The 14,300-nt window shown below is 41.2% G+C and overlaps 1 protein-coding gene across 1 annotated transcript; it reads left to right on the top strand.

The window, feature by feature from the left end:
* The first annotated feature begins 222 nt into the window (after positions 1–222).
* On the top strand, positions 223–13,914 carry LOC125537515 (putative LRR receptor-like serine/threonine-protein kinase At1g05700). The gene is made up of 13 exons (XM_048700840.2): positions 223–325; positions 405–966; positions 10,251–10,741; positions 10,851–10,989; positions 11,163–11,234; positions 11,330–11,401; positions 11,495–11,575; positions 11,675–11,835; positions 11,930–12,201; positions 12,446–12,572; positions 12,886–12,954; positions 13,031–13,223; positions 13,312–13,914. Exons 1-13 carry the CDS (start codon positions 223–225, stop codon positions 13,808–13,810), a joined length of 2,841 nt encoding a protein of 946 aa, XP_048556797.2. The 3' UTR covers positions 13,811–13,914.
* The last annotated feature ends 386 nt before the right edge of the window (positions 13,915–14,300 follow it).

Below are 14,300 nucleotides of genomic sequence, written 5' to 3'. Positions count from 1 at the left end.
TAGGGTAGGGTATACCCGTCAGTAACCCACCGTGCAAACTTCCTCGTGTGCCCCCTCGAGTCGGACGCGTACGTACGGCGCCGTGCAGGCTGTGTACTGGTAACAACGATGTGCAGCGGACGTTGTCAATCATGGTGGTGTTGATGTGATCATTACGCCGGGGTTTGTCAACCGAAAACCAACAAGGTATATTAGGCCCCATTAACTGCTCTTGCATATGCAATGGAGCAATCAACGGCGGCAAGTCCATGGCTGCTTCTTCTCTGCCTCGCCGTCGCTGCCACGGGCGGCGCACTCCAAGCTCGTGCCCAGCCGGACGTCAACGGTAAGCTCAAAATCCCTAGTAAGGCTATTCCACAATGTAATTAGCTCACGGGGGTTCGTCCACGTACTGTCAATGGCAGGTTTCATAAGCATTGACTGCGGGCTCGCCGGGAAGACGACGAGCTACGTGGACGACACCACCAAGCTGTTGTACACCAGCGACACCGATTTCATCGGCAACGTTGGCTCCACCCACAACATCTCCGCCCAGTACATGGTCAGGCCGACGCACCTCTCGAGACGCTACCACAGCGTGCGCAGCTTCCCCGACGGCGTGCGGAACTGCTACACGCTCCGGTCCCTCGTGCCCGGGGGCAAGTACCTCCTCCGTGCCTCGTTCATGTACGGCGACTACGACGGCCTCGGCAGTCTACCCATTTTTGATCTGCACGTCGGTGTCAACTATTGGCAGACCGTAAACATCTCAGAGCCAGATCTTGAGGTGACCGCCGAGGCCGTCGTGTTTGTGCCGGACGAGTTTGTTCATGTGTGCTTGTTGAACACCGGCGCCGGGACGCCCTTCATCTCGGACCTGGAGTTGAGGCCGCTGAAGAAGAAGTTCTACCCGCAGGCAAATTTGACGAAGGGTCTCGTTCTGGAACACAGGCTGAACCTCGCGCCCCCGGACACCAGCATCGTCAGGTGCGGAAAAGATTTTCAGTTGTTTTACTCTGTCCTTTTCCTGTTAGAGAACTATACTATTAACTGTGTACATACAATTCATGTTAATAATAAGTAAGATATTAACAGTATTGCACAGTAATTTAGTAGACAAGATATACTTGAAAAATATATTAGGCAAGATATAAATTTCATATTAACGTTAGGTACTAGGATATAATTACTTTGATCATCCTGACTTTGATACTAGGTATGATATTAATTAGTTTTTTTTTTGAAAAGGAGGTTGACCTCCGGCCTATGATATTAATTAGTGGAGGACGCTAAACATTAGATAGACGTAGACCATAGGATATATGCGGTTGGATGGGGGAGATTTGTTGGATCTCTCTACAACTCACTCTTTTTATATTGGTATAGATATAGAAATAAAGGATCGCGCATCACTGCACTGTATTTTTACATCCCCTAAATTTTGTCTGAAGTCAGAAGTAAAACGAGAACATAAGAAAATAACATATTATGACTTATATTTTGGTTTTCTTATGCCAACTTTTAAGTATTCAATCAATATGAACATAACTATTTGTATATCAAACTTATTTTTTATGAAACGGTCATAAGCTTACTGCAGGTGCAAAATAACGTATTATGCGCCCTAGGTGATGAATAACATTACTATAGATACAGATATAGAGGTATAGATATTTTCGATAAAGATAGAGGTATAGATATAGATAGATTAATTAATGAAAACATACTCGACTAATTATGAAAATCTCAAACCCTCATCATATGTTACAAAAATATCCTGCTAGGTTTTCTGACCTGACTTAGAATATGGCCCCAATATACATCTCATGTTGCATTAGAAAGCTAACTTGAGCGAATGATCGTTTCCCCGGGTAGGGAGGATCGAACGAACATTTCTGCTCACTAAACTAACACTCAGCAAACGCTCAAGAATTACCATATGAAAGCTTATAAAATTGTTTGTAAAAAATTGCGTGTTCTATAGTATAATTTTGTCATGTTGTGTAAAGATTGACAGAAATCGCCATGCTGCAAAAGAGTGATTTCCATGCATTTTTGGAGATTTGCCATAATTGTAGCATGAAGAAATTTGCCAGCCAAAAAAAAGAAATGAATAAATTTCCAGCTCAGGGTTTAGCATGCGGCCCAAAGGAAATTACGGCCCTACATGAACAAAAAAACGTGAGAATTGTCATGCTCTACAAACATAAATTGCCGCCCCAAATTTGTTTGCTCAAACTGCCATCCTAAGTGAACCAATTATTGTCGGCATGACGCAGTTAGCTCAGAGGGTGCATTTGGAGTCATAAAAATAGGAATTTGTGCACGGGATCCGACGGCTCATAGGGAGTTCACATGGAAAACCAATAAATTTGATGTCAGTTTTATATCATTCGAGTTTAGAATATGTGTACATGCGATTTGGGGCCCATCGACCCGATTCGTGGTAGTAAGAAAACGTGTTTCACGAGGTGTCCAACGCACACGCTTCGAAAGGCATGAACATGTGTGTTGGTGGGCTCATTACACAGACTTTATTTTAGTGAATTGTGTACACAGTAGGATTTTTTTTACAGTAGCCCTGCAATAAGAAAAATTGCTAGAATATTTTACAGGCACACAATATACACATTCATTAGAAGAGTTGCCAACATTAAATGGCATGCAAAAATGTCATGTACCCTGCACACCACATATCATGTAGCCAACATGAGCAACTAGTTCAACCCTTGTGCAGTTTTTCCAAGTATCCCATGTGCGATGCCTTAAAAGTATCCACAAATCTAGGGAGTAATATCACTCGCCCAGATTGCTATATCCGAACGGGCGACTTTCGGCGTGGCGGAAGTGGTGCCTAGGTTTCAGCAACTGTGAATTGGCTAAATCAAAAAATGTTTGTACCCTTCTCTTTATATAGACGTCTCTGTAATGGGTTTCAAAGTTAGAGGCTCATTGGGACTCTGCGCCTACTCTCATTCAGATCCTACTCTGAATTAGGCTCCAACCCCTTAAGTGCGCAACCCTTTATGTTCATGCACGTTTGGACATGATCCAAGTACTCCAACTTGGTCACTAGTTGGTACATGACATGCCAATTCCAAAAAATCACATAAATATCATATCAGTTGAACATTCACAATGTTACCCACATGCCACTCCATTTGCCTCATGATAATTGTCAAGCTCAATCTTGACCTCTCTTTTCTCGATCACATGACTTGGAATCCTTTATTAGGTCAACTCTTTAATATTGAGTAACATGGTCATGCATTTCTGGGTCCGATCACTCGAAATGCACAATGATATCTCTGTCATTATAGAGGGGTAATTTTATCTTGATCCACCACGCCTCAATACATGCTTTATAACACCACAATTATAGAGTAGCGTTCGGTAACCCTAAGTAGGTCACTACACATCCAAAGTACATGCAGTAATCTCAGGTCTAAGGACATATCCTACACATTGTAAGGGGCAACTGCAAAACATTCCCACTATGCATGTCTCATGTTGGGTCTGTCCAACCCCATGTTCTCTAGCGTGTGTTCACATTATTGATTCGACATCTCCTTGTCCATGACCTGCGAAACATGGTAATGAACCAATACATGTGCTAGTCTAATATTCATATGTGTCCTCACATCAATTCCATACTAGAGAATACTTAATAATAATCATTCAAGCATAGAATTTCATAAATAAATCACATTATTACCAATCAATACAAATGTTATTTTTCATGAAATATTTGGAACAAAAAAAATCATGGATTCACGATAATAGAATAATCTCTATGAGTACCTCTAGGGCATATTTCTAATAAACAGTTGTGGCGAATACATAAAGAAAATGAACGAAAGAGTGCTATTTTCCTAATATATTATATATTGAAAATAAATGATGAGTTAACCAAAAGAAAAATAAAGAATTTAGTTTAGAAAATCCCACATTAATTAGAAACATCAACCCATTAATTTAGGAGAGCTTTAATAACAGGCCTTAGATTCTACTCCTATTTGTCTATTAAAAGTAAATAATGGGTTGGCCGGAAAAAAAATAGCTAAAAAATCTCACATTTGTTAGAATCATGTGACCATTAATTTGGAAGAGCTTTAAACAACTACCGTTAGAGCATCTACAGCCGGACCGGGCTAATCCAACCCCTCAAATGTCCGCGGACGCGCCCGGGCGTGTCCGCGGACAGTGACTGCTCACGCCTCTAATATTTGTTTCTACAAACACACACATCATATCTATATTATTAGATGGAACGTAAACTGATCTTTAAGTGGAGCTCATCCGGCTCCGCCATGCCCATGTCTGGCTGCTGACTGCGGTCCCCAGAATGTTCGTCCGGTCGTGTTGGAAAGGTATAGTAGGGCATGGGACACGAGCCGGCTCATCGGACTTAACATGCCGCCGTCTCTCATGCCTTGCTCTTCCTTGTCGGAGCCCAGAACCCGAACAGTGTCGGTGGACATTAGATCGATGATGGATCCATCTTGGGATGAGCCGGCAACATCCACCACGACGCGGTTGTGGTGCCCGGATTGCCACACCATACGGGGTGCTAGAGAATGCGACTGCCTCGCCGACGTCCACCACCATCTCCCGCGCCTGCTGCCTCACACGGTGGGCATGCTGCACCATGTTTTCGTTCGACGATGCCCATGGTGTGTCGATGGCCTCGGCGCGCCAACGGAAGGGTAGGGCGCCTGCCACCACGTCCGGCGAGCCAGCGATGCCACACCTAGCGCTGGATCCATGGGCTATTTCGGTGGACGCAATGGTTTCCCGACGGAAGGAGTCCGAGCGCCGCCTCGCACGGGCATCCTCTCGGGAGCGGTGGAGCGCAAACTGGACGGCCATCTCCTCCTCGGGGCTGTGTGGGATGAGCTCTGTGTCGACCAATCTGGAGGTGAAGGTCTCGGATTCGCTGCCCGCCGTGCTGGAGACGGCCGAAGATCGTCGGACAGGAGCTTGGGTAGCGGAGGGGAGTTGAGTGAAGTGGGTAGGGTTTGGTCCGGCGAGTGGATGAGGAATATATTTAGGGTAGGGTGGGCCAGCAAGGGCCGGGTTCGACATGTCGGACGCCCCCGGGCGCCTCATATCTGCCCCATATTTGTGTTGGATATGAGGGGTGCCGATTAGTCCGGGCGTTTGAGGCGTCCTTATGAGTCAAATTTTCGTGAGAGGTAAACGACTGGACCGTCTGACCGAGCGTTTGAGATGGGTTTGAGACACCTGACTGTAGATGCTCTTAGAAGTTCATAACCATATGTGGACCCGCACATGAGCTGATACCTTCACAACATGTATATTATACGCAAATATTTGCAATCTCATCGATCCATTCGCACATGCAGATCCATGCAACAAAGAAAAGTCGCACACGAATGTATGATGTTAACAAAAAAAAGTTGCACATGAACATAATCAATTTGCACACGTATGCAACATTGTCCAAGCCAAACACGTCCGTTGCACCTTCCATGCTTGCAAGTAATAGCACATATTTCGTTGCGTAATTATCTAATCATGGATGCGCACTCGATCGCTCAAATGAGCGGCCGGCCTCACACGCTTCCATATGCAAAAACTTTGCACATCTCTCTAGTAAGGGTTGTTTCGCCGGGGTGCTAGCAAGGAAAAACTACACATTCACAGGGATACGGGAGAAATTTGCACATCACTGTTAGGCAGTTGGATAGAACAACATTCGAAGTTGCACATCCACCGTTAGACAGCTGGCCGAGTTAGCAAATAGTGAAATCCACACATCCATTAGCAAAGAGAAAGTTGCACATCAACTAATAGTGAAATCTGAACTATATTGTCCACTCGGGAGCCATACCTAGCAAGTGCCCACTAGAACCGTCTAGTTCCTTCTCCTCCCGTGCACATACCTTATACTAACCAATCTAATTTCCCCTAAAAAAAATAACCAATCTAATTCATCTGTCCATCACGTCCGTCATATCCCTCTTCAATCAAACCTTATGCTTAATCAAATGACCTCCTAAATACAACTAGGGAGCTGATTGGTTATGCTCCGATAGTCTGAGTAAGAACAGCCTGCACCATAAAAGAAAAATGGATAGCCTACAAAGGCAGCTAGCGGCTGCCACAAAGTAATATCCATCAACAACACATTAACCAGTTCCATCTATGTCGCCTTGCATCCGATACAGAGTACTTATTTCTGTTGAGCATGAATAATTTTTAAGAATATGCCTCTAGAGTTTGATACTTATTGACTAATTGGCCTTTCACTTATACTACCTCCTTTTTTAGTCTTTCACTTATACTAGCTAGATATGCCCACGAGAGAGCGAAGTTTTGGTGGACGGGTGCATCGGAGGGCTTTATTTCAAATGATTAAATAATGATATTTCCAAGTTTAAATAAATCATTTTTTGGTGAAAACTTATATATATATTCACTAGGGATCTGTAAAATTTCGTTTAATAATATTATGATTTGCAAGCTGCACAAAAAAAGACCCGGCACAACAACAAAAGAGAATGGCCCATGTTTGTTTACATATTGTTTTTTGGTCACCGGCACGTATGAAAGTATATTGTTATGAAAACTTCCCTAAACGTGTTATATATCTATTTGTGTATGTACACAATTTATTGATTTTTTTGTGATGTAGAACTACATTATTTATGTTCTTCGATGGACACGTCCACAGTTTGCACTTTTCGAGCCCATGATCTCTTCTTGGTGCCTACTATTACATTCTTCCAATATTAACATGAAAGAATTAGTACATCCCATGATATCTTCTTCGTGCCTACTAGTACACCCTTCTAATATATATTTTGTATTAACATGAATGAATTATATAGGATGACCAAGCCGCCTATTTTTTTAAGTTATTGTGATAAACATGTTTGCTAAGTAATACATCAATTTATGACTATGTAAAAAATATATGTTGCACTTGTAAATAAATGCATGCAACTATTTGTCTTTGTTAATACAATAAAGTATACGTGTCCAATACGAGTTAGTCTTCCCACACACAAAAAAACATGAATTTGTCTTGGAAGTTGAACCGGTGGGAAGCAACTGAATTTGAGATTAGGGGCACGGTTATCCATAACCTGTTGACATAGTTGGTGTCAAACACAAGATATTACCAAATTCTAGTGTGCAGAAGATCTTTTTATCTTGGTGGAATGTCATTCGAGAGAAATTGCAAGTTAATGTTCAATCCATTGAGTAGCAATACGAAAAATTTAGCAATTCTGCGATCTTTATTCTGGACTAATGAAGAATATTGTGTTGTTGATCCAACATACTTAATTTTTGTTTTTTAAGTTTAAGTAAAGACTAAATAAATCGCCATATAGGCAGAAGCGCATATATAGTTTTCTCACAAGCATTGTGGAAACACAATGCAGAATAACTTGAGGATAAATACTTCAGTATTTATCTACTAAAATCGAGGCAATATGTCCGAGACATTAAATATCCGTCAATAATGCAAGAGATGTTAAAGTGGTTATTTGGCACACATATTTTTTTCAAGGGAAATCCCAAGAGGAATTACTATTATTGTAAGCATTGAAGCTTAACTAAAATGTAGATCTGAAGCATTATTTATTAAAGGAATACAGTTCAGATTTTGTAATGTGCATGTTAAGACAATGTGGGGATTGTTGTGGCATGCGCGATAATTTGCAATGCATATAGTAGAAATACCAAAAAAAATTAGCAATGCATTTGCAATGTTTATTATGGGGCGCAAACAAAGATATCGTGTTGTTCTTTTTTTTGCAAAAAACACCTAGATCTATTATAAAAGTTTACTAGAACTACAAAACACTTCAAACATAATAAAAATCATATCGAGATTGCTACCTCAACTAGAACGAGCCACCAACATGCTGCATTGCTGGTATTGTTTGACCTCCATACTTTGTAAATTGTGGAAGTAAGGACACAAAAATGGATACACATACTAATGTATTTATAGTTCTTTAACAAATAGTGGACGAATATAATGCAAAATCTTGATAGATAAATATTTAGTAGGTAGATGTTAATGTTGAAAATGATATATCCCATATTTTTAGGTATCACCTATATTAATAAAATGATATGTTTTTACAGAAAAATTTACTATATACTCATCATTTGTCATGGCAGTATAATGAACACCAGAAATAATAAAAACCACAGCCAGATTCGTAGACAACCTAGCGACGACTACAACCACTTGAGCGAGCCAAAGGCGTGGCGCCATCATCGCCCTCCCTCATCGGAACTGGACAAAACTTGTTGTAGTAGATAGTTGAGAAGTAATCGTGCTAACGCTCCATAGGATCAGCGCACCAGAACAACAACCGTCAATGATGAAGAGAAGCGTAGATAGAAAAGATCAAACTTGTAGACATATGAACGAACACGAAAGGAAAATGGATCCTCGGAGATCCATCGTAGACCAATACTGACCGAATACCACATGATCCGTCGGAGACACACCTCCACACGCCCTCCAACGGTAGTAGACGCACCACAAGGACGAGGGCAATGCAGGGAGTAGCCTATGCCATCTTCAGGGAGCCACCGCTGCCACACCTTTTTGAACAGGACACAAACCCTTATCGGCCTTGAAAAAACATGTAAACATGAAGTAGGAACCCTCCCACCGGCAAGGGCCGAGGTCCTCCACGCCTCCATGGACCTAAGGCAACATGAGATGAGGCAGACTGGCGGCGGCGCCGATGAGAGGTCGAGAAACCCTAGCCGTCTGTGAACTCATTTGATAGTTAACTTATTATCAATATAGAAAGAAATAAATACCATAGTTTAACTGTTGACTGCTCCGAAGACAGGTACGAGGATAAACACTGAGGGCAAGACATCATATGCTAAAATAACAGTTTGACGCATAAATGTTTCTATAGGAAAATTAAAAACTATTACATTTAGTAGTGAAAGTTGTGAAGCTTGCAGAAACATGTTAGATTTCCGTACCAAAATAATTTAATATGGATAATACAAATGAGCAATTTGGATTTTTTATTGCATACATTACGACATATCAGTTTGCAGGCCTACATTTGAGAGAAAGTACAAGTTACTCTATTTTGACAACTATTAGCAATATATTTTTTCCATACTTACGTTATGAGTGCACACACAAAATGATATGGATATGCATCATTTATCCAGTATATAAAGAAATTGTTCTTGAATAGGTAGCAAGCCATGAAAAATGCTAAAATGGATAAAAATGATGATAGTTTGAAACTATACAATAGCATATACGAATTTTAAGAAGAAATTATTTAGGTTACTCATGGAACTGATACATATAATTAGTACTACAACTTCAGATGAACTTTTGGATTTTTGTAACTAAAGAGTAATAATTTTTTTACAAAAATAAAATCTATAGAATACAACTAATCTGTACAACAAGACAATTTGGGTGCATAGTTTACGACGAGGTAGGTCACTGAACTATCCTAAAAGACAAATAGCAGGTTAGTATGCAATTCTAGTTGTTCCAACATTACAATTTTATTCACCCCACCATGCTAACAGTTCCAATGAATAGGTGGACCTGTATCGCCCATCCTACATATAAGCTATACATAATTTATATGTTGAAGTAAACAAAAAATTGGTCAGATGTGAATACATAGACAAATAGTTTGGTCACAAATACATAGTTGTTATAGTACGAATAATCTCATAAACACATTTTTAGTTGGTTATTCATGAAAATTGAAACCACGTATATCTCACTTCGGCCACTCAAGCGTTCCACCACATATATCTCACCGAGCTTTGCCGCGTCTGGGGAGGAATTGGGGACAGTAAAATAACATGGGTTGTGTTTCTAGAAAAATGGCATGGGTTGTGGTGGTTAAACCCGGGTGATGTGTCAGTTTGGTCAAAACCGTGTCCACCTCAGATGAAAACCCCCCGAAGTGGTATACGGGACTAAACTAATCTGGTTTGAGAAGTTGAGGGACTAAGTTTTGCTGATTTTGGAAGTCAGGGAGCATGTCTATATTTTTGTAATAGTTGAGGGACAAAAAAGTTATACTTTTCCCATATTTAATTCAAAGTAGTAGTTTAACTATATGCATTGCACTAGAGAAAATCATAGATTTTTCTACCACTATCTAAAGCTTTAGTTTACTTGTAACATTCCTAAATCAAAGGCCAACGATGTTAATTGTTTAATGCGAACTGCTTTGTGGGGGGTTTGTTAATACAAACCACAAACATGATTGATTGATCAGGTACCCTGTAGATCCACACGACCGTGTATGGCTCCCTAAGAGTGATGCAAAAATGTGGAGCAGCATATCAACTACGGAGACGGTGCAGAGTGATGGCGATGTCTTCGAGGTACCATCGATGGTGATGCAGACGGCAGTCACGCCGCTAAATGCCGCCATGAACCTCGAGATCATTTGGAGCCCCAACCCTCAGCCCCAGAACCAGTCCCTAGGATATCTCATCATCATGCATTTCTCCGAGCTGCAATTGCTTCCTAGCAACGCCGAGCGCCAGTTCTACATCAGCATTAACGACATGCAGTTACCCGAACCTGTTAGCCCACACTACCTTGGCACGGGCTTCGTGTCCAATGGAAATGCACGTTACCGAGACAACAAGTACAACATCTCCATGTACGCCACCGCCAACTCGACGCTACCACCTGTAATCAGTGCCGTCGAGTTTTTCTCCGTCATCTCCGCCACCAACATTGCCACTGACTCCCAGGATGGTACGTTCCTATGCAAATAACTGACATGTAGCTTATGATTAATTCTTTAGGCACACAGGTCGAGCACGCATGCTAATCAAAACATGTTGTGATTAACAATTAACTGCAGTATCTGCCATCATGGCGATCAAAGCGAATTATGAGGTGCAGAAGAATTGGATGGGTGACCCATGTGTTCCAAAGACTATGGTCTGGGAAAGGCTGACATGCAGCTACACCAGTGACAACTCTCCAAGGATAATAAGCATGTAAGAATTGATTATTCATATATCTATATGGAACAATGGTCCGTTTTTGAAGAGAATGCTTTGTCTGGTCTGTTAATAAAGCATGAAGTGCAAAATTAATGGAGATATATATATCAGGTTACATAACTACCAAGTCTAGTGGATCTGATACACTCGATATTTGCACTTTGCAGAAATCTTTCCTCTAGTGGCCTCAATGGTGATATATCCTCTTCTTTCACGAATTTCAAGGCCGTCCAGTACTTGTACGTGAATGGTTTTGGATCTATTTTGGTGACATTTTACTTGCTGCTTGTACCAAAAAAGATTAGAGAACAGATCTTGTTTTTTTATGTTGCAGGGATTTGTCAAACAATAACTTGACAGGCTCAATACCAGGCGCCCTTTCGCAATTGACATCATTGACAATTTTGTAAGTAGGCCGACTTATCTTTTAGTCTATTTTTTGCGACCTCATGTTAAATATTTGAGTCATGTATACAGTACTAGTAATTTGTATTTATAGAGATTTGTCAGGCAACCACCTCAATGGATCAATCTCACCTGAGCTCCTCAAAAGGACTCAAGATGGCAGCCTGAATCTAAGGTACCCCCTCCCACCCTACCAATTCCAATTCCAATTCTATGTAACTCGAGTAATTAATTACTATTTGTCATTAATAATCTCCAATTCCTTTTCTGGTAGACATGGCAACAACCCAGACATTTGCACTGACGGCAATTCATGCCAGCCTACTAAAACGAAGAACAAGTTGGCCATCTACGGTGTTGTCCTTATAGCTGTCATTGTGGTGCTGGTATTAGTGGCAGTAGCGCTCTTTTTCTTTCTAAGACAAAGAAATCCAGGTGAGAATTTAGCATCAGCGCATCAACTATCTGATATGCCTCCCCATCCTTGAATAGTCCTAATGTTTGTCATTACATTTTGCCGCATGTGAAGAATCTATGAACAACTCCGTCAAGTCACATAAAGAAATGAAAAACGATGGGCATAGGACAGAAAAGGATGGCTATGGGAACAGTCCACTTGGATTGGAGACTCGTCAATTCACCTACATCGAACTTGAGAGAATAACCAACAACTTCCGACGAGTGCTTGGCAAGGGAGGGTTTGGTAATGTCTATGAAGGCTCACTAGAGGATGGTACACAAGTAGCCGTGAAGATTCGGTCAAAGTCCTCCAATCAAGGCGACAAGGAATTCCTCACGGAGGTAGAATTTACATAACTGCACTCCCGTTTCTCTGTATTTCTTGCTTCGCTATATTTTACAAGTCTTGAAACTTCGCCATAATCATGCTGTCGGAACACGAACACTAGTAAAATTTCAAATTATAAAGAAAATATTTTACCATTGTTCCTCTAAAATTATTAATAAAGTAAGTTTCTAGGCATGCATTAGTATCAGGAAATTGTGAAAATAAATTTGTGAAGTATTTTTCGGGTCACTTGTGTAGGTTCAAATTTTAACCCTCATACATCACAAGAATCTTGTCTCCATGATTGGATACTGCAAGGATGGGGAGCACATGGCACTTGTGTACGAGTTCATGTCAGAGGGGACCCTAGAAGAGCACATTTCAGGTACACAAGTTGCTTGCTGGTATGTATGTATGTATGTATGTATGTATGTATGTATGTATGTATGTATGTATTTATGTATGTATGTATGTATGTATGTATGTATGTATGTATGTATGTATGTATGTATATTAGGTTGATGTAGAGACTTCAGGTAATGAAAAAAATCAGTTTTAAAAAAAAATGTATTCTATCATTGCAAGGTGATCGGTGCATTTTAACTTGCTCTTTTCAAACCAACAATATTTAACTATTACTAATCTATATGGTGAACTGAATAAGTAGTCTGACATTCACAATGTCGGATCATTCGCAGGAAAAGGCAACAATGCGGTATGCTTACCCTGGAGACAGAGACTCCGAATTGCAGTTGAATCCGCTCAAGGTATGTGCTTGAAAGCAGAGTTTTCACCTTTGTTGATAAATGTTTATGTTTTTCAATCTTGACTGCTGGTGTGCAGGGCTGGAGTACCTACACAAGGGATGCAATCCACCTTTGGTTCACAGGGATGTTAAGGCCACAAACATCCTGCTAAATGCCAAATTAGAGGCTAAGATTGCTGATTTCGGCCTGTCCAAGGCTTTTCATCACAATGATGACACACATGTTTCCACAAACAGAATCGTTGGTACACCAGGATATGTGGATCCGGAGTATGTTCTCTCTCCCTCTGATTTGAAGTCTTTGTGTAGCATGCCATGATCTGCGTATGTATTAGGTAAACTTGAAATGTTTGTGCAGCTACCAGACAACATGGCGGGCCACGAGCAAGAGTGACGTGTACAGCTTTGGCATCGTGTTGCTTGTGCTTGTCACTGGGAAGCCACCCATCTTGCGCACCCCACATACCATCAGCATCATCGAGTGGGTGCAACAACGGCTAGCACAGGGAAACATCGAGGGTGTGGTGGATGTGCGGATCCATGGTGATCATGACATAAATAGTATGTGGAAAGCCGCTGTTATTGCGCTGAAGTGCACCACTGAGGCATTGGCAGAACGGCCCACCATGACCGATGTCGTTGCTCAACTTCAAGAGTGCCTCAATCTAGAGGAGGAATTGGCTGACGGTGGGTCTGACAGCGGCATCTACAACGGCACCAATAGCGATGACATAAACTGGACAGATGATGCTTACTCTACAAACAAGTCTACAAACTCAAGTCAGAGAGCTGCACTTGAGAAAGAGCATAATTTTGGCAGGGTCCCAACAATGGACACCGGACCTGCCGTGCGATGAGAGGTGTCTACCATGAGCCATATAATTATATTTGACTTGTTATGAGGAATCTATATGAGCATGATAATGTTATTAGATTAAGTTTTTCTAGTTTAAATTTTGTCACCTCCACCCAACTACCATAATTTCTTATAAGTTGAAAGAATTGTGATATTTAGCTTCCCGCCTACCGTACCTCGACGGTTTATCTGCAGCAAGTTGCACATGCCTTCGGTTTTACTTCCCTACTTGTTGTTCTAACTTGTAACCTTGATTAACGTTTTCATTATAGAATAACCATTTTTTACATGGGGAGGGGGGGGGGGGGGGGGTTGCACCGGTAGGGGGGAATATATCCAGTGATCCTTGCTGCGGAGAGACCAACTTTTAAAATTTAATCCAAGTGTTAGAAAAACAATATCTTTTGCTCAATAAAAACATTTACCATGGGAGGCTGGGAACCATCGTAACCGCGTGGCAGCCGATATGTTTACCCGATAACTAAATCCTT

Source organism: Triticum urartu, chromosome 1A, assembly GCF_056163025.1.
Source record: "Triticum urartu cultivar PI428250 chromosome 1A, HENAU_Tu73, whole genome shotgun sequence".
NCBI lineage: Eukaryota > Viridiplantae > Streptophyta > Magnoliopsida > Poales > Poaceae > Triticum > Triticum urartu.
Note: the sequence above shows the minus strand (reverse complement) of the source record. Positions and strands in the feature narration are given on the sequence as shown.